General features: G+C 26.6%; 1 protein-coding gene across 4 annotated transcripts; it reads right to left on the reverse strand.

Annotated features, from left to right (window-relative positions):
• Positions 1–14,979: 14,979 nt before the first annotated feature.
• Positions 14,980–24,784, reverse strand: LOC113556706 (molybdate-anion transporter-like). Of its 4 annotated transcripts, none has more exons than XM_026961815.2 (2): positions 24,668–24,784; positions 14,980–16,525 (listed from the first exon to the last, which is right to left on the reverse strand). In XM_026961815.2, the coding sequence occupies exon 2, from the start codon at positions 16,499–16,501 to the stop codon at positions 15,080–15,082; it is 1,422 nt and encodes a 473-aa protein (XP_026817616.1). In that variant the 5' UTR covers positions 16,502–16,525; positions 24,668–24,784; the 3' UTR covers positions 14,980–15,079. The 4 variants fall into 4 exon arrangements, with proteins under 4 accessions (XP_026817616.1, XP_026817614.1, XP_026817615.1 ...); XM_026961813.2 differs by lacking the exon at positions 24,668–24,784 and adding an exon at positions 16,797–17,286; XM_026961814.2 differs by lacking the exon at positions 24,668–24,784 and adding an exon at positions 16,769–17,286.
• Between the last annotated feature and the right edge of the window lie 1,447 nt (positions 24,785–26,231).

The following is a 26,231-nucleotide window of genomic DNA, read 5'->3' on the forward strand; positions in this document are numbered from 1 at the left end:
TGTGCAGGGGGTAGTCGTAAATATATAATATAAGCGTCCCGATGTATGTATATGTCTATGTATTCGTCGTGTTATTCTTTTCCGACAACAGCCGTATTCCGCGGGGGCTGGGAGGGGTAACGTATTTTCGACCGCCGATTCGCCGAGACATCAACATCGGAGAAAAAAATAACTTTTTATATCATATATGATATATATATCAGTAGTGCGGTAGCGAGAAAAATTTTTTTTCTATACTCACTTGACTCATTTTGAATGCATAAACTATACAATTTTCGTATAATCCCGTTCACGACAAAAAGAGGATCTGAAATCCGTGCTTATACACTTACTATTTGCAGATACATTTATGAATACATATTATAAATTTATAAACAGTTAATAACCTCGAATCATATAAATACATATATGCGTATTAATGATATAAATAATTTATAAAAAATGTCTGTTATATGTACTACGGACTACTGAAAAAAATATATCTGATTGTTATACATATTATATTCGTTTCATGTCATTCTGATTCCAAATAAACCAATTTTTTTTAGCAAGTGTTTTTTTTTTTACCGCTTTTGACATTATTCCAACTGTGATATTCTAATTTGTTTGTTGTGCTGTAATTATAAAACAATACGACAGTAGGAACAATTCTCAATCTATCAGAACCTATGTCGAACGAGGAATAGGTATATGGTCTTTGGATTATTATAATTTATTTCATTTATTGGTTAGATAATTAAATAGATTAAACGTAATGTTATCGTCGATCAGGCTGGAAACAATTACAAGACATTAAGTCATTAACAACATAATGTGTGCAATTGTTTTATGTTTCATCAAGTATTGATTATCGTGAGTTTAAACGAAACAGCTAGTATGAAGTATGTACCGATTATTTTAGTAATAAAGTAAGTTATGTGGATGAGCGATCTTTTATGTATTAAAACATTTTTTCTGATAATAAAATCAGTTATACAACTAAAAATCTAGCTAAATACAAAGTCATTGATTCATTTATTTAAATTTAATTTTATACCTACTCTAAGTTCGCTTTTAATCATGCTTTTTTTGCTTTAATAATACAATAATAAAACAATTTTAAGGGTTTCTTTTGTTATTTATTATGCTTTAAAATCCTAACTCTACTTATGTATCAAACGAAAACAATTCTGAGCGGAGACCGTCTAACAGCCTATATTATTAAGTTTATATTTCGAGATATATTTTTTGAAATAACTGTTAGTTATTTATTTTTCTTTTAGAATTACCTTCTAAAATAAATAAATTGATAAAATGTTTTCCCAATATTACATTTATTATATTATTATAGTATTTTATTACTAAAATAATATTTATTTATACCATCATATATAAATATTATATTTACTTATGCAATTCAAAATTTAATAAAATCTTTTTGTAAATAACGTAAAACAGTAAAAATAGAGTCGTTATATAAATAGATAATAATATATTAAAATATAAATCAAATACGTCATTGCGTAGGTATATAGTAAAATTCATAGTTATATTATGTACTTACGTAAAAGTTTTAAATTCATACGAATAATATTTTTAAATTATAACAAGATAATTAACATTGTTATTTATTGTTTAAATAAGTAATTTCAAATTTTAAATTTAAACTTAAAATGTCTATAAAAAATAATTGCCTTTAAATATTTGTTAGATTTAATTTTAACAGTTTCAATGAATTTTTTATAAATTTCTTATTTCTATGTATATGTAAATATTTTCAATTATTTGCGATTTTGGTGAATTTAAAATGCATAAAATAAAAAATTGAATTTATATATATTTTTAATATTTTTATACAGATATAAAAATAAATTTTGTGTACACATTTTCAAAAATTTTAACCCATACATTTTATTTATATTTTAAAAATTAAAAAATTTATTATACTTATAAATAACTTAAAAAGAAATTAAAAATTTGAAAATTTGATCGTATAATGACTATATTAAAAACGATATAATATACAATTTTAGTTAAAATTTCAAGTATCTATTGTTCTCTTTTTTGAAATACAATAAAATATCGAAAACTGTATAAGTAGAAATAATTATTTTACGAGTGATTATTGAAAATCGTAAGCATTTTAAGTTGAAATATTCCTAAAAAACTAATTTGGCTTTCGAATAGAATTTTTTTCATTTATAGGTTAAAAAACTAATACAAAAAACCATGTTTTTAAATTTTATTTAGGTATAAAAACAAAATTGTTTGAATTTTTAACTATACAAAACAATTAATTTTCATGATTTCTATGAATTTTGTCAAAGTTTGAACTTTAAAAGCTTATAAAAATATTTTCGACTATAAATTTTCAATATTTTTAATTGAAATAATCAACAACTTATTGAGCTTTGTGTTAAGTTTTCAGCATTTTTATCCAGCAAATAATTTTTTATCAACATATATTATATATATATATAATTTTTAAGTTTGATCTCTCTAGAGTATAAACTTGATCTAATTTAAAATCCAAAATTACCTCCATTTATGAAAGTCAAAGTATTTTATGGACAGCTTATCGCGTACTCATCCACCAAAAATAAAATGTAACATTATGAAATCAATACATAATTCATTGCTCCGTTTAGAATTAGAATTTTTAATATTACATTTATCTGCAAATTGTGACATAATCTTTTGAAGTCGAACGAGAATATTTTTTCTTTATTGTATACGAGTATTTTAAGATTATAATATTTGTACCCAATTTTATTCTATAACTCAAGCGAATTATAGAAGACAACCTTTAAAAAATGTTCTAAAACAGTAAAACTGTAAAACATACAACTATTACTATAATATATAATACAATAATACATAGCCATATAGGTACAGGTCCTGATTTATGCAAGTGCAGATGGAGCACTTGCAGTTGGCCCCCAACTTCCGGGGGGCCCTCGGGCCCTGTAAGTTGTAGAAAATTATTATTTTTAAATTAATTCCACAAAAATGTATTTTCTAAAATGTAATACCAACTGTCAATGTTCAGACTTTAGTATATTCTTATCATTAAATTGTCAGTTGAATTTTAGTTATTTTTTGGCATTCCATATCCCAGTGCTAATAAGTTACCATCACGAAATATTAAAATAATAATAATAGAAAATTGTTTGAACATCAGAAATATTTGATACCAAATAATTAATTTAAACTCTTTTATGATAAAATGTTATAAAAATAGAAATTATAGAAATTGGTCATTTTTTATTTAATTTTAATTATATAAAATAAATTGTTAAATTAATAAGCTATTTTTCATTTTTATAATTTTATGGAAGACTGAAAATTAATTATTTAAATTTAAATTTATATAATAAAATTTTTAATATTTTAATATAGCATAATTTTGTTATGTTATTTAATTAGTATTGTCTTTTCATCGTCCTTAATTTACTAGACCAAGTAACTAAAGTGAGTAATTAAATTGTATTTATAGTACCTACATGCAGTAATGTACAAATATTTTATGAGTTTTGAGATTGGTATTTAACACTTTTAACATATAAATATTTTTTTATTATTAACATCCCCCTCCTCTCTATGTAGAGTTTTTCTAGAACATTTTTTTGACTTGAAGGCCCCAAAAAAATTTGTGCACTTAGCCCTAATTTTATTAAATCAGGCCCTGCATAGGTATAGTATTCGGTGTAGTCGAATGATGTACTGCAAAAACACACATTTATATAATATAAATAAATTCGTCAAACAATAATATAACGCATCACTATACGCCTAAGCGTAAAAAAACAGGTGGGTACATAAAAGTATGCAAAAGAGCTGTTATTCAAAAAATCTATGATCCGGTAGATATAAACGCATATACCTATATACGTTGGTATATTAAATTATGTTATTTTTATGTTCATCATCATTGTTGTGTATATGTATATAGTATATTATGCACTTGAACGATTTTGAAAATAATTATTATTGGTATATTTTATATTATATTCAACACCGCAGTCTACGTTATAAATCGTGTAAATAGAAGTTTGGATTCGCGACAAAATGTCCACCCTGTACTTGTGTACCCTGTACTTGTTATACTGCTGCAGATGTACACACGATATATGTATACGACCCACTCGCTGCCACCCCTAAATCTATACCTTTCCCGGCGGGCTGTAGAGATTCGTCTCGTGCCACTGTTTCTTTTTGAGCTGCACAGCGCCAGAGCACTTCTACGGCGTGTTTAGACCTTTGCCTAACCTTTACACGCGGTGCGCTAGATGCGCTTTTGACGGACGTTTCGTCCGCAAGACAGTAGACGCCTGCGCGATGCCACTCTTCTTATATATATATATAGTGTATTAATACGTGCCATCTTTTATGTTATATATAAACGTTTCGGCTGAAATGAAAAAAAAATAAAAACGATTTATCGGTTCGACCGAAAAAAAATAATACCCTAAATAATGACACGAAATTGCTCTGATCAGAATTAAAATTACTATACGTATTATTATAGTAAATCACTTTAATCTTCAATGCAATGATTATAGTTCGACAACAAGTCACAAACAACGCAATGGTGGATTAGGAAAAAAACTCGAAATACCAAAAAAGTTTTTGAAATACTTAACTTACATAGTCCTGGCTGGAAACGGAACCTCAATATAATATAATATAATTAGTGATTTTTTTTTTTAGATTATAAATACATCATATTTATTTATAAGTTTTATAGAACACCTTTTCCTCAAATCAATAATATAATAGTACAAACTAATATTACTAAACAAAATAAATGGGTGCGTTACGAATTTACGATTACGTATGATATGACTGCACGAAGGACCTTTTTCACTATTATCTACGATTGTATACGTTCTATACTCATCCAAACTCGATGCAACATTGCCGTTGTTAACAATAATGAAAACTTGTTTAGGAAATTTTTGTTTTTACTTGATATTTGATAAAGTTTCAAAAATGTTACTATGACTATATTTTCCCAAGTGCCAAATTTTTCGGAGACTTATTAACAATACCAAGGTTTTAATATATATTATAATTTGAACTTTTATTGCATTATCTATACTCTATACACTATGCTGGATCCAGGATATTTGACGCCCGGAGCTAATAAAAACGTAGCACCCTTACAGAGTATTAGCAACGAGGGTCAGTATTTTTCATTATACTTAACAGCGCCCTTATACCAATAGCGCCCGGGGCAAGAATACCCACTCCCATCCCTTAGATCCAGCACTGCCTATACATAATAATAATATATATTGTACATAATAGTCTATATAGTTTCAAAGTATACAATCTCCAATTTTTAAGAATAATAAGATAGATACCGTTTCATATAACGCGCTGAATTCGAATAACTCACTATTAGCGAGCAAAATGCCAAAATGGTTAAGCTACAGTGTGTTTTTAAGCATAAAAATTACATTAAGTTTAAAAAAGGCATATTTTCTCCTGTGTCTTTATAAATGGAGAAAACATTTAAAAAATTAAGGAAAAACGGGAATTTTTTATCCAAATCCAATTTTCAACAAAATCGGTTATGTTTTTTTGATGTAACTCGAAAGTAGATAACTGTAAAATTGAAATTTTTACCGAATATTTAAATTATTGTTTTTAATTTACAATACAATTTTCATATATTTTTAGTTTTTTTTTTTCATAAATGTTGATAAAAAATTATTTACTTCGTAGAAATGTTTAAAAATATTATATAAAGCTCCTCATAAGTTGTTAATTTCTCAATTAAAAATGTCTAAAATCTATAATTACAATCATTTGTTATAAGCATTTAAAGCTAGAATGTTGACAAAATTCATAAAAATTATCTTTTTATATCTAAGTTTTGAAAATTTAATATAAGATTCTTTAAAGTACTTATTTCATACTGAAACCATAACATTTTAAAAATGAATATAGATAATTATTTTTTTTAGACGTTTTAAGTTCCAATTTGGACGAAATTACTTATTTCAATGATAAATAATAATATAATATACTGTTAGTTATTTTGTTATTGGTAACTTAAACTTTTATGTGTTTTATATTATTATATAAACTTTACTATACGCAATAACATTTTTGGTTTATTTTAAATTATAAATTTATTTAGGTAATTACTATGAAACTATTTTTACTGTTTTACGATATTTAATATTTACAAAAAGAAGTTATTATATTTTGGGTTATATACACAACTTGTTATAAGTTAATATAATATGGTATAAATATTAAAGTATAATATATTATTATAATCAAAAAATACTTTTAGTATAATAAATGCAATGTTTTCAGAAAAAAATTATATTATCCTACTATGATTCTTAAAATAAAATATATGACTAATTACTATATTAAATAAAAAATCACTTGGTGATATATGCTGATAGACCGTTTCCGCTCATAATTGTTTTTCATATACAATTATGAAATATCATTGAATTCTAATTTAACAGACTTAAAGGTTATAATAGTGACCCATTCAGCACCCAATATATAGCAAAGCGATACCCAATAATACTCGTAGGTACACTTTATTTTAAATTGGCTATACTATTAGTTTTATTTCAATAATTTTAATTATTATTATTTTATTTTTGAAATCTTATTGAGTAATACCTATAATAATTATAATTATTAATAGAAACACTCACTTTTTACTTCTTTAAACGTATAAACATCTAAACAGTTAATCTGCTATATTTATTTGCAAATATTAAAACATTACTATTTATTAATACTCAATACTATAAGTAGCATATATTGGACATTTTGCACTAATTTTCGTACACAAATGTTTATCACCAAAATAAATATTAAATTAAATTAAAAATACATTCATCACTCCGTTCAAAATCTAAAAGTGCACATAGTTTTTTTTTTTTTTTAAATATTTTTTCATCTAATAAATCACTTTTATTTTTAACAATGTCAATATTATTATCAATGTATTTTTCTCTGCGGCCATAAATAGAAATGCCTCTAATTATTATTTATAAGAACAGACCGCTGTCCACTATACCAGCCGAGCCATGGCTTACTCGGAAAAGTCCAGATGCCCCGCAGACATTGTCCGCCACTGGCGCCACTATAAACAATCGCCATCTTGATTGAATTGATTGAAACACCGGTGCCACTGGCGCCACTAAACAACCGTCATCTTGATTGAAACGCGCCGGTGGTGCCCCTTGCTATACCCTTTATTTAGTACTATAATGTGTCTCTTACTCGTACCTAATAATTTTGAAATTATTAGTTACTTCCCGCGTGGATGGTGATTACAACTGATTACACGCCATACAAAAGATGGCTAACTTATGTTACGCGCAAACAGAGTTTGATGAAATTGATTTTGTTTTTTATAATTTTCCTTATTCGTTTTTCAATGAAATATTCATTTGCAGCGATTTACGGAGACGAAGGCGATGGAGTTTTTTTTCAATTATTAATTCAATTTAGTGACACGATGACAAAGAAAATCGATCACGAAGTTTTAGATTCTCAGCGAGCTGATGAATGTACTATATTGGTTTTACATATATATGTTGTTTTTTTTTTTTAGTGTGTGTGTCAGATGTCACTTTCAGGATCTGTAAAAAAGTAAAACTTCTGACTGGTTCTGAGTACTTTTTAAAAGAAATTTAAAAAACCGCAGGAAAATAATTGGTTTAATATTTGCACGCGACAATGGATTACGATAAAATCTATTTTCTTTTTTTGTACGTATCTACTGTATATAGGTACCTATTTCAAAAAGAAATAACCTTAAGGACTTGAAATGTTCATAACATTTTTATTAGTGACTTACGCATACTAAAGTACATGATATAACTTAAATAAATTATGTCCCTTTTTCTATACACATTTTAAATTTTCTATTTTTAACTTTTTTCATTATAAAAATGATTGAAAATGTAATTCAAGGACTTTCATAATAAGTTATTCTGAGAGCAGTTAATAATGTCAAAAACAAATATTCACATTTATGTTTATAAGCGTTTGAAGTTCAAATGTTGACGAAATTAGATACTTATATATTCAAATGTATAAATTAACAATTTTTTCAAATGATTTGTGATTTTATTCTATCTACATCAAAATAATATAAATCATAGACACTTGAAATAATTTATTGTTACCTAAAGGCTAAATAATATCATTTTCTATACACAATTAATGTATTATTTATTTTTTAAACTAACCTAATTTTAAGCTATTTAACAAAAAACAGGTATAGGTATATTATACTATACGAATATATCACATCATTCCACGGTATTTAATTTATTATTATTTGCATGAAATTATATGTCAGCAATAATTAGTTAACCCTATCATATGATTATATAAAATATTATATGATAGAAAATTAAATTACTTACTATAGTATATAGCAATATAAATAAATTATAAAATATCCTTAGAAATAGAAATCCGACATACAGCCACCACTCGTATTCATTAGTCGGATATATATGGAATTATTTAAGGTCTATAATATACATTATTAATACATACGTATCAATCACAGTGACCTATTCAACGAAGAAGTACACTCGAAATCTTTTATACACAGCAGAGCTAGTTTTCAATTTGACAAACAGCTATACAAAGTACGTAAGTATATAGTATTAGTATAATATATAATAGTAGGTATCAAATTGGCCATTCCAGAATTACAATATACATATAATTTTAGTTCTCTTTGATATTTTGGTAGAAACATAATAACAAGACAGATTCATTAGTATTATTATTATTATTTTTTTTTTTTACCGAAGTTCGTGCAATTTTATTCAGTAATTTATGTTAAACAGAGAGTACACTATATACACTATAATTTGCCGCAGTTATATTTTAACGTTACTCACTAGTCAAATCAACGTAGGTATACAAGATATCTCCCAATTAATATATTTTTTTTATTTTATTTGTATTTATATTTTGCTGTTCAAGTACTCTAATATTACTATTAACACATCATACTCACTGCAAACTAACATTTGAGAATATGTTTTCGATAAATGTATTAATCGCTATATTATGTGATGCGATATGCCTGTATTTATACGAAACAAATAATGTTCTCATCTTTCAGCTTGTTATATATAATACATGCATCAAATAACTCTAATATTGACTTAAATGAGATAGTGTTTGTATAGTGTTAAACTTATGAGAAGTGTATTAACCACGAATTTGCACCAATCTGTAAGGGCTACAACAAGTTGCATGGCAACTGTACCATCTCATAGATATAAGGCGAATGAATTTATACTTCAAAGCACTGATACATTTTAAAATTCATTTTGACTTGAATTTATCATGTTTCTAATTTAAAATTTTACAAATTAGAAAATATTTTTTTTCTCATTTATTTAGTGTAGATTGTAGGTAGTAGGTACACTGTACGACTGAGTACTTACAAAGTGAGAAGTGACCAGCGCCAGATAAACAAAGCATATCGAGCTAAGCGAGTGTTTTAGAATTTTTATAGTTTGATTACAGCTACAGCAAGGTATTGTACAGCTTAATCATTTTATTCCATTATATTTTCTTCTAATGTTAGTACTAATTTATCATTATTATAAAAAATAAAATGACGACCAAACACTCATAATAATCGACCTATATTTTGAACGGCCAATCGAAATTTTCTTGGTAACCCGCTGTCTTAATTTGAAACTGCAAGTGTCAGTTATATATAATATTATATAGATAACAGATACAGCTTCGGTGTTTTAAATTTGAAAACGACATAAAAATGTTGCTTACAATATTTTATATTTTTAAACTATTCACAAATATCTAGTTACGACAATAATATATCCTAAAAATAGTGAAAATGTAATTATATCTAGGTATATACGCGGTACTATAATTTTCATTAGATATATCATACATCATACATTCATACATGTATAGGTATTAGGTAATAAAGATAAGATTAAGAGAAATTTGAAATAAGGGTTTATGCCTATAGTTAACCAATTTACTGATATTCAATTTTTTCACAAAAAAACCCTTTTTGAATGGTTTTTAAAAAATTTCCATTTTTCCAACACTATGGCGTAGTAATATAATATATAATATTATATGAGCATTGAATGATATACATAATTTTTCTGTTTACCTGTTGTGATCTAAACGACTTGTCGATTTTTAAAAGTTATATCAATAGATTCTTTGAGATTTGACGAGTGAGAATTCACATAATCACAAAGTCCCTTGTAAGTAATTCATACTGAAACTTCAATTTTCACGTTTTTTTATATATATATATATATATTTAAATGTTAATAAAAAAGTTATTTGCTTGGTAAAAATGCTTGATAATTTTATATACGATATTTTAATTTACCAATTAAAAATATCAAAAATAAATTATAGTCGCTTTTATAAGCGTTTAAATTTGGAATTTCGACAACAATTGTGAAATCTCGAGTTTAAAAATTATTTTATAGTTAAACATTATTTTTCTATTTATTTCTAAAAATTAATTTAACACAAGGTTTTTTTATTAGTTTTTAAATATATATGTAAACAATTCCTATCAGAAAGTCAAATTAATTTTCTATGAGCGTTTAAATTGTTTAAAGTACAATTTTTGATATTTTATTGTAATTAAATAATTAGAATAAAATGATACGAAAAACAGCAGATACTTGAAATTTTCACCAAATTTTTAAATGATAATAAAAAATAAAAATTTTAATCTATTTTGATTTTTTTCGATATATTTATAGATATTTAAAATTAAAATTTTTTATTTTCATTTTCATATAAATGTCGATAAATAATTTTATCACCTGTTAAAATGCTTGAAAATTCAATACAAGATTTTTTATAAGTAGTTTATATCAAAACTAAAAAAATATAAAAAGCATAAAAGCATAATTTTTCTATAGATATTTTAAATTTAAATTTGGACGAAATTTTCGAAATTACATATTCAAATTGTTTCAATAACAAGTTTATTATTTTGTTATATAAGTACCTAGTTCAAAAACAATATTCGTGTGAACTTATAACTTTTACGTATATTATTATATTTTATAAGTGTATAAAATCATTGTGTAATAATATTTTTGAAAAATTTTTAACGGTATTATAAAATAAATTACCCTACTAAATACTTTTAGCATTTGTCTTAAAAAAAACATAACATGAAAACATACTTTGTAGTTTGTGGTGTAGGTAAGTTGATACTTTGATTGTCTGTCTCCGTTCAGAATCGTTTTTCATATATAATGATGTATCATTGAATATTTTAATTCAAATTTAACACGCATATCATACTTGCCCGTCTTTTTTTAACCACATAAAGGTTGTTTATCTATTTGTGCAAATTTATTTTACTTTCACGTTATGCATAATAATAAAAAATAAAATACAATTTTAATTTATTTTCGGTTTTTATATTATAAAAACCTGTTGGGATATTTCAGTTGTGACTCTGTGTGTGTGTATATTTATTGAGTATAGGTACCTACCATAAAAAGTAAATATGTTGTTCTAATGGCTGACAAAATATATATGTAGTGAACTTTAGTGACGGACGATGGTAAACATATTTTCTAAATAAAACAAACATTCACGCTTGTAAATTTTTAAGTTATGAACCTATGACTATTAACTCGTAAGTAGGTAAGTTATCCCGACTTCAAAGTCATTTCTGTTCGATTAAGTTCGCAAGATCACCGAGATCATATTAAGAGCCAAGAGGACGCCCCACCCGCATGTGATGTTTTCGTCTAGTTCGTCTTGCCTATTATATATTATATACAACATGGCAAATTTGTATTTAGAATCGATTTTATGTTGATAGCTTTAATATTAGAGTTAATTTACCTATTGGCTATTATCACACTTAAATGTAAGAATAAACGTCTTAGGCTTTTATTGCTATTATAATTTTAAAATGAATTAAAATAAAACGTAAAATATGTAAAATATGTCAATTTACATACAATGCTTATGACTAGATTTAGGATATTGATAAATTGAAAAACAGAAAAAAATGCCCTAAAAACTACAAAAAATGATCTAAAATATCTAATTAAATAAGTGAAAACATTTTTTTTATAAATAATAATTTTTATTAGAGATATGGATGTGATAATAAGATTAGGTTATTTAAAACATGAATTATAATATAAATAAATAATATATTAATAATAATATACATTTATTTCATACAATTTATGAATATAATACTCCATAAGTGTGTATGATCGGACGAATGGATCTGTGTATGTCTGAAAGAGCACTTGTTTTATCAATGTACTCGTATAAAAGTATCTATAACACTCAAACAGTAAATCTTATTGGTACGCGATAAATTTAATTTTAATCACAACAAAAACCCTAAAATATTAATATTAAAATTATTTTTTTTTGAATATTATACAAATTTTCTTTAATATCTAAAATTTGAGAAAAATGATGCCACATTGTACAAAAACTACAAAATATGAAAAAACGACTTAAAAATGTTTAAAAATTACGTTAAACACAAAAAAAAGCATTTATAGCTAAAAATGCAAAAAAATGCAAGTCATCAACATTCTAACTCTACTTATAACTCACTTAAAAATTATAATGTTAATAAAAAGCCTATGTGAATATGTGATGCCCTAGAATCTAAATAATATTCTTACCTTTAAGTTCGATAAAAGGTAAATTTACTCTAATATTAAAGCTAATAAAAATAAAATGGTTTCTGCTGAACGAAAATTTGTTTTATTATACCTATTACAGTATTACCTATGTGGTTATGTATATGTAAGACGGAGACAACATACGTGGGTGTTGCATTTTAACATTATATACTATAGCAGTATAGCTAAACGCTAAAGTCGTCTAATTTTAGATTATTTTTTCGGAGGATGTGACGCTTTATACTATTAACCTATAAAATATAACCAAAGAAAAGGTTGTAACTATGTATATTACATACATTTATTAATTTATTACTTTATTACTATTCAATGTTCAGAACAAAAAAGTTACTCTTCGTGACTTACTTTGAAAAATGTGTGTTACACTTGATATAAATTAACTATAATAATATTCAATAAGTACCCAATAATAGGTATTTATCTGTATAATAATTAATAAACAAACTTTTTATAGGTACCTATCTTCATTCTCTATCCACCAAAAAACTATCAATATTGAGAGCGATCAGTGAGAACAGGAAAAACGGCTTCGATCACTTTTTATTAGATATTTTTTTAATTTGTATAAATAATCAATTTCCTCATTTCAAGGTTAAAAAAGAAGCAGATTCAAAGGTCGAGATTAGAAATTAAAATACGCATAATAAGCCATCGATTGGCGACTGCTGCTATAGCCATCACATAAAACAATTTTATGACACACTGTTTCAAAAAATCATATCCCAAGTCCGCCCATACCACCCATTCAATAATATAAGAAACCGATAATTTAATAACATTTATAGTTCATAAATTAGTCACCTAATTTATACAACCATACTCATTACAACACGTATATTGTTAATTATATTTGAAAAAATAGAGCTCAAAAACAAATTTAATGTTAATTTCTAAAAGTACCTATTGCTATTGCTATAACCATACAATTTAAAAATATTTAATAATCATACAAAAATGTTTTAATACTATACATAAAAAAATAGTAGTCTTGATAGTCTTAATACTCAATAGTCCTGAGTATTCTCCTATCAAAATGTTAAAGATTTTGATTTAAACTAAACAACATAACAGTATTTAAATTAATGGTTCATTGCTATGCTTTATTACAGTTATTGCTGTGTGTCATACACATCATACATTAAATTAAATTAATTATTATTTATTATAATATGATAACGATCACCAACAAATTTATGTTTTGTACTTTTGTTTAAATGTTTGATAATATAGATGCAAAATTTAAAAATCTATAGTGGCAATATTTTATTTCTTTTTGTTATCATAAAATATCAAGGTCCACGGAACATAAATTGTACCTAGACAAACTAACAATAAAATGTATAAAAATACTCATAATCTTAGTACATAACTAGAATTTTGTAATTTTTAAACACGGGTCTCCGGAGAAACTATTTTCTTTATCTTTCGATCAAATATATATTTATTTTAAAACTAATAAATAATAGTAAGCAAAAACAATTTTGGAAAACATTTTTTTAAATATTTATTTCGTATAAATTTGTATCAAGTATATGTTGTAGTATTGTGAATAAAAATAAAAATTAATAGTAATAAATAATAATAAAAAAAAAAATTTTACAATTGTTTCAATGATTGTAATTCACAGAAGCATAACACAGAATTAAATTAATAAATAACAAAAAAGCCAGGTTGACATAATGATAGTAACTATTAAATTATTGCGAAAGCGACTGTTAAACATGATAGTGCAAGAGTCGCTATCATGAGAAACTGTGTGTACCTGGCTTAAACAGATGTAGATTTATTGGAACAAAAAAAAAAATAAATATTTTAACGTTTTATAAGTTGTAACAAGATTAATAATTACACAATAATTATTATTTATAACACACACACATAAATACATTTAAAACTACATTAAAGCTTTAATAAGAATAGTATACAAAATATTTAGATTGAGAAAATAGTATTTAATTAAAAGTAAAATATGTCTTTAATATCAAATAATATTATAACAAATTAGTTGAGCTGAAAAATTAAAAAACATAAATTCATAGACAATTGATTTTTCCATTTTAGATTATTAAGTCAATGATTATAACTGGTAACCAATTTTAAATTTACTTCAACAGATACTAATACATAAATAATGCTTTTTTTGTTAATCGCTGTCTTAACTTAAAATTATAAAATGTTTAAATTAATACATATTTATAAATCAGATATGAATCAAAATATGATACTTTAATTTTGTGTTAATATAAAAGACAAAAATCTAAAATATTAAACACTTTATATAAATTAAAAACTTATATTAAATTAATTCACTGTAAAATTAATAATCTGTACCTAGTAAGGTATACATGGCATATATTATATGAATAATTTTATCATGAACACATTTACACTTCAATTTCATGACGTTTAATTATGTCTTTATAAGTTTCACTGTGGAACTTGGAAAATATTTTAGAAAATATAAATGTAACGAGTGTAGCGATAAAACATACCACAAAAATTGTTAAAATGAAATCAACATTAGGTTCTTGATCTTCTTGGATTTTTATCAAATTTTTTTCATTTGGTTCTTTAAAATATATCCATAATAGTGCCAAACAGATGAAAACATTACTAGGTATTTTAATTACATTTGATATGGTAACTCTAATCTTTTCCGGTATTACTTGACTCTTTAAATACGTCATGGATGGAAAGTAAATACCAATAGAAATTTCAAACAATAAGAAAAAAAAGTAACAAGTCATTACTTTATAATATTTTTGTTGGCCACTGTAATCAAAAAATATGTTTGATATGGCCAAGGAACACATTAAAAACGAAAAGGTTGCTACAAATGTAGCCAGTTGCAATTGTTTTTTTGAATCTAGAAAACTATTTCCCAATAGTATTGAATAAATTTTTGAACCTATCATAAGAGCTAACATAAAACTTGAAAATACTAGCCCCAATGGGGGTTTTGAGTCTTTTAACACATCAAACGTAGGGGTCCAAATAAATATGAATAAGTACATGACACCTTCGTATAAGGACTGAACAACGCTGAGGGTAAAGATATTTTTATTTGTCATCCACAGAATAATAGCTTTCTTTACTGACGCTGAAGCTGATTTTGTGTTGCGAACATAGTGTTCATTTATCACAGACATAACATATATGCTAGAAGTCATGAGAAATGGAATAGCCGTTACAAAAGGCGCAACAGGTCCAAATTCTAACACGCTAACCAAGAATAATGACAACAATCCAGCTAGTATGGCAAGTGTAGCATTAAAAAAAGTTGCTTTGGCAAACGTATTATTCAACCACTCTTCTGGCAATTTGTAATAATTGACATGCTCGTTGATGTACCATGAGTCAAACGCCGAATACAGAATAGACGTGCTTATACCTCCCAACATACGTCCAACCAGCAATAATTGAAAGTTGCCAAACATTTTTGTCACACAACACCCTGAATACAATATACCGTAAGAAATGCAAAGTATTTTACGGCCGTAAATATCAGCCAACGCTCCTGTAATTGTGCCAAATAAACTGTTGGATATTGTGCCGGTAATGAAAAGGACGGCTATTTCTCCTTCATTGTAACCGTACTGCTTGTACAATTTATAGACGTATGGGCCTTGAAGCCAATCGGCAAAACACGCCAAACAGTACACGATCAAGTAACGCCTCTGGAGCTTCTGGAAGTCCGTGTTTGTTTCTTGTTTCAGCTTCTCCACCACATACTTTTTGGAAACGGCAAACAGTATCACTGCGACCGTCAACAATACGATTATGACGATGAGGAACATGACGTCCATTTGTCATTACAGCAAACGGCAAATCTGAAATAGAAAAACGAAAATCAATACCTACACGCACGCGACGGTAATATCACTTTCTCGCACACGGAGAGTGGACGATTTAAAACGAGTAACGTTCGCTATTATTATTATTATAATGTTTCGACTTGCCGACATCGTTTGGAACGGTTGGGGAGGTATTTTTTTCTCTACGCGGCAAGTGACCATATAATAATATTAATAACAATAATAATAATTAAAATAACAATATCACAATATTATTACAAAGTATACTACGCGGTTCGAGACGTACTACGGATGTCACATGACGATATACCATATTGCATTGCGCGTACCGAACGTACGTTAATACGACGACGTTGATCGCGATAAAATATTATTCAGTGCCGGCCGTCGCCGTCGAATTTTCTAGGAACGATTCGAGCACGATCGTGTCGCATGCGGCGTTTTCGGTTCGGGCCGGACGACGACGGGCCGTATCGCGAGACTAAATGTGCCTAATCGATTTTCACATGATTGCTCCCGAGAAAAAATTACAGTAAGAAAAAAAAATTAAAATAATAAAACAACCGCGCGCACGCCGTGTACAGTCTGATGGCGTGCGCAGTGTGCGGTATAAACGAGGCGGCGGTGACGACGACGACCACGTCGTGTTTATGTGAAGTTTCGACGATAGAATTTCACGGAACGCATTATTTTATACTTTACGGTCGTCGTGGATTCGAGCAACGTCTAAACTCTAAAATAATGATTTTGTACTCGGTATCAGTGTTTGTGGAGTTTTTATTATTCGTTATCAGCCACACTATCGGCGGTCCGTTATCAACCGCTGGTGAACTCTGCTCTTTCGTTTCGGCGTCTATACAAACTACACAACTACTCACTGCTCGTACAACCCGTGGCACTACACTATTAATTATTATTTATTATAATTATCATTACTATTACACGCATATTGTAGTGCATTACACAATACCCGCGGACCGTTCCGGCCTTCGGGTAACTTTTTTTTAACGTTACATATTTTTATAAGTTTAATAGCCATAGTCGTAATAGTAGTAGTAGTAGTTAGTAATGGGCATGTGCTTACGACTTATCATACAGCTATCGTACGTAGATAGCTATACTGCCGGCTTCGGTTTACCTCCGATTTCCCAACGACCATATTATTATTATTAATATTATATTATAATAAATAGTAATATACACGCCTAATTGCCATCCAACGACCAACAGTAGTAAAATAAATTAATAATAATAATTGAGATGCACATAAAATACGTACCAAAATATGTTTTGAAAATCGTATAATATGTATTATATGTTATGTAATAAGCTAATATGTATATTATATTATAAATATTATTACAATAAGCACCTTCGATGTATTTTTACTCCAACGTTTTTATTGACTAAATTATATAATAGTTGAATTATATTAAATATACGTAATTAATTAATTAATATAAATTAATTACAATAAGTAATAACATATATCATTAGTAATCATTATATTATTTATTAGGTAGCTGCTAAGTATTAATAATTATATAATATGTACCTATAGTTTGTATAAAAAAAAATTCCAAGTAAAAACGAGTTTCAATAGTTTTTGATGTATAAATTTAAAAAATATTTCAATATTATTTTTTCTTTTGAAAATGTAATAAATTGCACGAGTGTGTAGAAATCAGTATACCTATATACGTCCTACACTACATAAACCTACTAAAAATCGTTAAACTTATGTTTATAGTTTAATTACCTACCGAAACCTTAATGATAAATAATGTTAATTACTTTAATGATATATCGTTATTATTAATGTATTTTTAATTAATTGGCGTTTATACGATTATACTTATAGGCGCCATATGTTCTTATACAAATATTGAAATATATATTTATTATATAGATGGCTATAAAGGTATTAGGTATATTGTAAATTGTAATTATTTAAATAGTATAAATAATTCCTATAGTTATTTTTTGATTTTGGCTAATATTTTGTAGATATTTTCCTTTGAATCGACGACATTATGATAGTAATAATTGTTTATTATTATTATATCTGATACTAAGGTAATTGTTAGAGCACAGATGCTGTAGTACTAAAAAACTAGTAAAATTGATTGGAGTATTACACTAAAAAATACCAAAAATTGCATTTAAAATATTAAAAATTGCACTAAAAAATAACAGCGTTTTATTATATATGTTTTAAATTTACTGTTATAATCTAAAATCCTACTAAAAATATAAATATAAATAATTCAGTTTTCTATTCGAACTTCGAAGTAGTTGAAGAACAAATCATAACAATATAACGCATAATTGTCAAATAGTCAATATTACTCATATTTCAAAAATTATTTTTAAACAAATACTTAAATAACCTTAAGTACCCATCAATTTGAAATTATGTTTATTTAATGAGATAATATTGATGTTACGACGGTTGACTGTCGACAATATTATAACTAAAATAGTTGTATAAATGAGTAAATTAGATAAAATTGTAATAAAAATCCAAAAATTGCAAACAATTATACTTAAAACTTTTAGATTTTAGTTCGTACTTACATGACACGCATTAAAAACGTACTTAGCAATATATTGAAAAAGTAGAAAAAAAGTGGCAAATAATGCAACAACATCCGTGCCCTAGTAATTATTATAAAAATGTGAAGTCATGCATACGGCAATAAATGATGTTAAAATTTTTGGTAATAATTATTCTATTTCTATCCTATATAGACTACTTATATTTCTTTGTATCCTATACAAATCCTAATACTTTGCAAACTATACATATTGACGCTGGATCTCTAGAGAAGTAACCCGGATTTAAATAATTAAATAATAAGATGTGTTAATCGTTATAATTTATAAGCATTTATTAATTCAACTGCAGTGTATACTGATACTATGCTTTGGAATAAAATGCTAATGCTGAATTGTGCGAAATATTTTGTTTTTAAATTTTTCAGGTATATGTGCTATACCTATACGCTATACGATTAATTTGGTAAATGTCTTATTCAATTTAATTGTATTTATGTACATAGTAAGTAATATCTCTAACTTTTATCAACAAGTACGTCGCGGTATTCGATAGTAAATTAACAGATTTTTGATAAGACAATCAAACTAATAACTGGCTAAAATAAAATATTAATCATGCCAATATGCGCAGATTGCAGAATTGATGATTGAAAAAAAATTATTGTTTCATTTCCATATCAACTTATACTAATATTTAACACAAACCTATTTTTTTAGGACAAGCGTGAAGCATGTTTTAAATTTAAATATACCAACTGGCAATTACTATCAAAAACTACAATGATTTATTAATATTATTTTCATTTAATTTTAGCACTTGAGTTACTAGACTATAGCCAATAAAATTATTATTATTTTATATAGTTACAAATAACAGTATGGAGATACATTTTAAAATATAAAATACAATTTTAAATGACACTGTAATATGTGTTATTATTTATGAAATAGAGAAAGAGAGAGAAAAATATAAAAAATACGATTTGTAAATTTACATTTACCAAAACATAAACATATTAAATTTGATACCAGAAATTACTCTCCAAAACATCTCAAATGTTTACAAATAAGTCAAAAATAGTCAAAGTGTTTAGAAAATTATACCATGTGTAATATAAAATAATAATATAAACATTCGGTGAAAATTTTAAGTATTTACGGTTATTTGCTTTAATGTTACAAAAAAAAAAAAAAGAATCGATTGTACGAAAATTGTTATTTTACTTGTGAGAATCCCCTATTTAACCAAAATTTAAACTTCAAACACTTATAAAAAATATTTACAGATAAACGCTTAATTTCTTTTTTTTTTTTTATTCCAATAATAAATTATTATTACAATTATAATAAATAATTTATTACCGTCAAGAAATCAAAATTTTAACTTTAAACGCAAATAAAAAAATAATGTGACAAAGCTTTTAAATATATTTTAATGTGTTAATGAACAATTTATGAAGAATATTTTATTAATTATTCTAAATTTTTGACCCAGAAAAGTTGGGGAAAGTTTGGGGAAAAGGTCTTAGTTAAAAAACATTGGAAAAAAAGTAACTAGAAAAATTCTTGTAATCAATTAATTTTGTGTATTGTAATATCGATACGCTGATAAAAAATTCTTTACGTTTTAACACAAATAGGTCAAAATATAAGAAAAATATCTATTTAATTTAGCTCGTTATCATTATTCATTAGATACAATATTATGTTGTACTATGTTGTATTATGTTTACGTCTAAGAATTTGTATAATAATATTATTTTTTAGTTTATTAATATAACAATATAATAATACACATTGATTATCAATAATTAATATTTTATTGCTTATATATATAGCCATATAGGTAATGATAAAATTAATTTAGTGTATTTTAATATTCATACGCTAAAAATTATTATTACTACTTTTATTTTTATCAGATTTTTTAGCGTTTGAAATGTTTGAATATAACAACATACTAAATTAATTATTAATAGTAATTTATTAAGTGTTTTTTTTTCCAGAAGTCTTTTTAATTAGTCGACATTCTACAGTAATATACTATAGGAATTGGTAAGTTTGTAAGATTGAGACAATACATGCGGGCATCATGTCATCCTGTATTTTGTAAAATATCAGAACATAAATTATTTTATAAAGATAAATATACATTATAGGTATATTATACATGTTACTATGTCAGTAATAGTCGTTTCAGGTTTTAAATGTTTCCTTTAATCTCGACCGGGACACATATTTTTGAAATTATCTGAATAAAACTTATATTTTACGTTTTTATAATGATGTTCCTGACATGAGCAAGTATTCTTTAACGATTTCTCGATAATATAAGCCACACAAGAATATTTTTACCCTATGAACACATATTTTACTGACCATATGGTCATGTGGCATGTAGTTCACGATCACGAGTCACACCCGGCATATTATATTTATGTTCACATCGACTATATGCTCGTATACTCACGTAGTCACGTCTACTCTCCCGTGTATACAGTATACAGGGTGTCTAATATAAATTTAGTATACAATTTTGGTTTTAAGTGCATTTTAAAATAATATGTAATTTTAAAGAGACATATAGAAGCTATCAAAACTGCTCCAAACTACGGCCTTTGAAGTTATTACTAGTATTACCTCACTATAGTTATGGTAATAAATAATAATAATAAAATAAAACTAGCATTCGTAATATCCTTCAATAACCTTACAGGTTTACGACAAAAATAATAGTCATGTTTAAAAATGTAAAAAAGTTTGTAATATCTGACCGTTGACAAATTGACGTCTTATATTATTACTTAAAAAAAAGTATTACTTAACAATATAAATTGCATTTTAAAAGTGGTCAAATTCTTAGTACGATATTGATATAGTATTATGATCCCGGATTAGTATTAAAGTCGTTTTTTATAAAATTTTTACCATCAATCGATATTTATGTTTTCTCTACAATCACTAGGCCGTGGTAACCGAAAATCTACTCGGTATCCACTGTGGTTATATCTACAACGGGAGTATTGATTACCTATTATCAATTATCTTAATTAAAACAAAATTTAAACACACATCGTTGTGAAGTCAATATCCAATCTTCGTATAAAATTCAAGTAGAGGCATTTCGTATGCATGACTTACAAGTTACAATTTAAAGTTTAACCTGTTTTCTTTTTGAAATTTAATGTCGTTTTTAATCTTTGCACGAACGAAATATTTGACTGTACGATTTTTTTCCCGATAAAAGTTTCGAAAATATTTTATAAATGCTTTTTGCATACGATTGGATATAGTTCTTTTATTCTTTAACAATAATAAAACACCCCGAAATTATAGATTTTCTCACTCTATACAGATATATTTTTTTCTGCGTGTATATTAAACGTAATGTAAGTACCTATTATTAATATCTATACAGAATGAAATGTTCTCAGTGATTTATACAGCTATATACTCATACTAACGGACAGAGCGATGTATACATATATGAGTATAACATAATCGGTAATTGTGACATAACGTTTTCATTTTGGATTTAGGTATTATATTGATACACAATGGGGACATGGGGTGTTGATATTGAGTCATTGAGCAAGCCAGCGAAGTGTGACAGAAAAATATATTTTATTGTACCACACCCATAGATTTTTGGGAAAGAGATCTTTTGTATATGTATATAAAAACTACGCAGTAGAAAACTACTCTCTTCACTTAACTCCGGAGTGGCCAACTGTATATGATAATAAATTATAGTGACTGAACTAAACCTACTGAAGTCCCCATACTCGGCCAAAAATCATCAAAATATTACAATACACGATTATACCAATAAAGACTGCTTATATGTAATTACAACACATATTTTTTTGAAAAATATGGTCATTTATTTACATTAAAAATAATATTAATGAATATTAATTTTATTTGCATAAAACCTATATTATATAAGTTAATTTACTCGTGATTGTAATACTATATTTTACCCGCCTGTATACATCTATATTCATTATTTATACATACGCTATAATACGGTCCCCTACATGTTATTTTTATTTATACAAATATATACATTTACAATACATATATATTGCACGTAGGTATATGAATATCACGGATCGTTACAACTATTATGCAGTATTAAGAAAAACGAAGTGTAGAATTTATCAAATTGAATTTGAGTACTTGCAATTTGAGTTTCAGTACAACAGTATGAAATAAAAATTACAAAAGTAATGTAGGTAGGTACCCATAATATAGTATATAAATAAATAAATAATATTAGTATATTAATAACATTTATGTTAAAAAATATTCTCTTATGTTATTATTATTATATTTATTTATTAATATTATATATACTGTATATGTCTATATATATGTTTCTGTCCGTATACTGCAGGTATAAATCAGCGGTTCCCAACCCATGGGCCACAGGCGGTGTGGAACTGGGCTGTGGACCGTATAATATTAACATCACAACGTATTTATTTAAAATAATATTATTATATATTATATATACATACGTATATAGGTGTGGCAGGTGTGCCACACAGTGCACACAGTTATAAGTGTGCCTCAAAGATTTTTTTTTACAAAATTGGTGGTCCGCACAACTAAAAAGGTTGGGAACCGCTGGTATAATCTATTAAACTATAAGGTAAATGTCATTGTCTTTATGCTTCTTATACATGATTTAATCATTACTCTAATGGTATTACACACACACACACACACACACACACACACACATATATTTATCAATTAGTATAAAGTACAATAATTATTGACAATGTTTAATGATTTGTAACTTAAAAAACCTCGTGCATGCGTATAAAATAAGTTATAAGATACAATACAGAAATACACAATATTGTATTATATACGTATATAGACATTAAACATGTGGCATCATCATACATTTAAAGATAACTTCGTCCAAATGTTTGTATAATATTATTATACACGTACACCGGAATCTTGTGACACGAGAAATATAACGCGAAAAAATACTTTGGTCGGCCCGAATCGGAATATCTTGGATATTACAAGAATTTTATGCACAATCAGATAACCGAAAAATTAGCGATCTAACTAATTAAAATAAAATATTATCGATTGTTGGACATTGGTTGTACACAATAAAGTAATGATAATCCTACAACGGCTATAACATATAGCTGCTATCTGTTTGTAGTAGTATGATATTAAAATACGATATGATGTGATCTGTATGATATATATACAATATATATTATACAAGGACTAAAGTACCTACTTAGTCAATATTTGCGTACCAACATATTAAATTAGGTACCGTAATAATCGTTTATCGATACGATATTGCATCGGTTTTAATTAATTATATATATTACATATTGAACCCGGAGCAATATATTATTATTATATTCTATATAAAATAAGCTATGCAGTTGTAAAGACTATTATATAGCATTATACACTGCTACGTTATATGCGTATACGTGTAGTTAAACAATTGATAACTGCAGATAATGAATAATAATAATAATAATAATAATAACGTAAATTAATTTAAACTAGAATATATGTATATTATATGTATAGAAGCTATGTACTCACTTGTGTATGATATGGTAGGCGGCAGGCGCACGCGTTTCTAGTAGGTAGGTACTTTCTACTGCGTTGAAAATACTACTGACAGCGTTGTATTGCACCGTAGGGATAGGCAGGTATAGCAATATATATTGTTGTGTTATTATATCACTACTGCAACGGAAAAATATGTTACTCGATCATTAACGACCGATAGGTGGCGATGAGATCGTCTGTTCGTGAACGGAATGTATTTATTTATTTCCAGTGGCCGCCGGCCGGCACGACCACCGTGCATTCGACATAAGTACCTTACTGCACGGGAGGGTTGAAAAAAAACAGGTTTCGTCGTCCTTGAACCATACCGAACAGCAGATGCTGTGCGCAGTCCTATGCAACAACAACAAAATTAATATAATATTCTGTACATACACGTTTACAATACATATTTGTGGTAAAGTTAGGTACTTAAATCACAAACAAAAATCCAAAAACGTTTTTTTTTTTCACCGAGAATAAGATTTCTAGCGATCAAGTATAAACCTATAAATACTGAATTCTGATGTTATAGGCGATACTTTAAAAAAAGAACATCATAACATTTATTAATTTCTAAAACTCATAACTACTTAGTACCTACTCCATCATGGGCGTCACTAGAGTTTAATAGTTACAAGGGCTAGAGTCCTAGAAAACCAAAGTTAAAAATAATTTGAAGGCTAATTGAGGCTAAAAAGTAAGATCTTATAGGGGGCCAGATACAAATACAGGGGGTCTAAGCCCCCACAGACCCTCCTAGTTACGCCGATAACTTACTGATTTGACGAATTAGTATTTTTAATTAACTAATTTATTTATCTGTTAATTAATAAACATGAATATGATACCCAATGTAATACAAATAATTACAAACAATTTATCAAATCTATAGTAATTTATCTATGTAGATACAAAAAGATACGCATGTACCTATAAATAGCAAAAATAAACGCGTAAAATACAATTATTCTAAAAAATCATCTGTTTTAATCTAAATTACCTAAGATACTCATTGGTCAAACGCATAATCCGATAAACTGAATAACTCATACCATGATTAGCTAGTATTATATGGAAAAGAATAGTAAAAGGAAGAGTGAAATCTTGAGGAACGAAGAAGAACTCTAAAGTTAATTTGAGAAAGGAGTCTAGCTATCATTTTTGCGAGAACAACAAATTATTAATTATAATAATTATTAACTGTTACATATTTGTCTATACTTATAAATTATTGGTAAGTCTACAATGATTTTTTACAGGAATGTATGCTAGAGGCGTAGATTAATTTTTAAAATGAAAGCAGCTGGTGATAAAAAACGACTCTGTAGTCTGTACTCGATCTAAAAACAAGGAGTCTATTGCCGTAAACAGATCCCAAGGAATAGATGCATACTCGTGTATGCATGGGATATTTGGATCCAATGCGTGGACCGAACATGAGAGTAGTATACAGTTTTAAGCAAGAACGACTGTTTAAAGCTCTTCGAGATAGGATGAATTACAAAACAAAACCAAATGCATTATGTATACTATAGGCTTTAAAGCGTAAACA

This window comes from Rhopalosiphum maidis, chromosome 3 (genome assembly GCF_003676215.2).
Source record: "Rhopalosiphum maidis isolate BTI-1 chromosome 3, ASM367621v3, whole genome shotgun sequence".
Lineage (NCBI taxonomy): Eukaryota > Metazoa > Arthropoda > Insecta > Hemiptera > Aphididae > Rhopalosiphum > Rhopalosiphum maidis.

Bases quoted from the DNA above. Each gene is read 5' to 3' on its own strand.
- LOC113556706 (XM_026961815.2), bottom strand. From the start codon at position 16,501: ATGGACGTCATGTTCCTCATCGTCATAATCGTATTGTTGACGGTCGCA.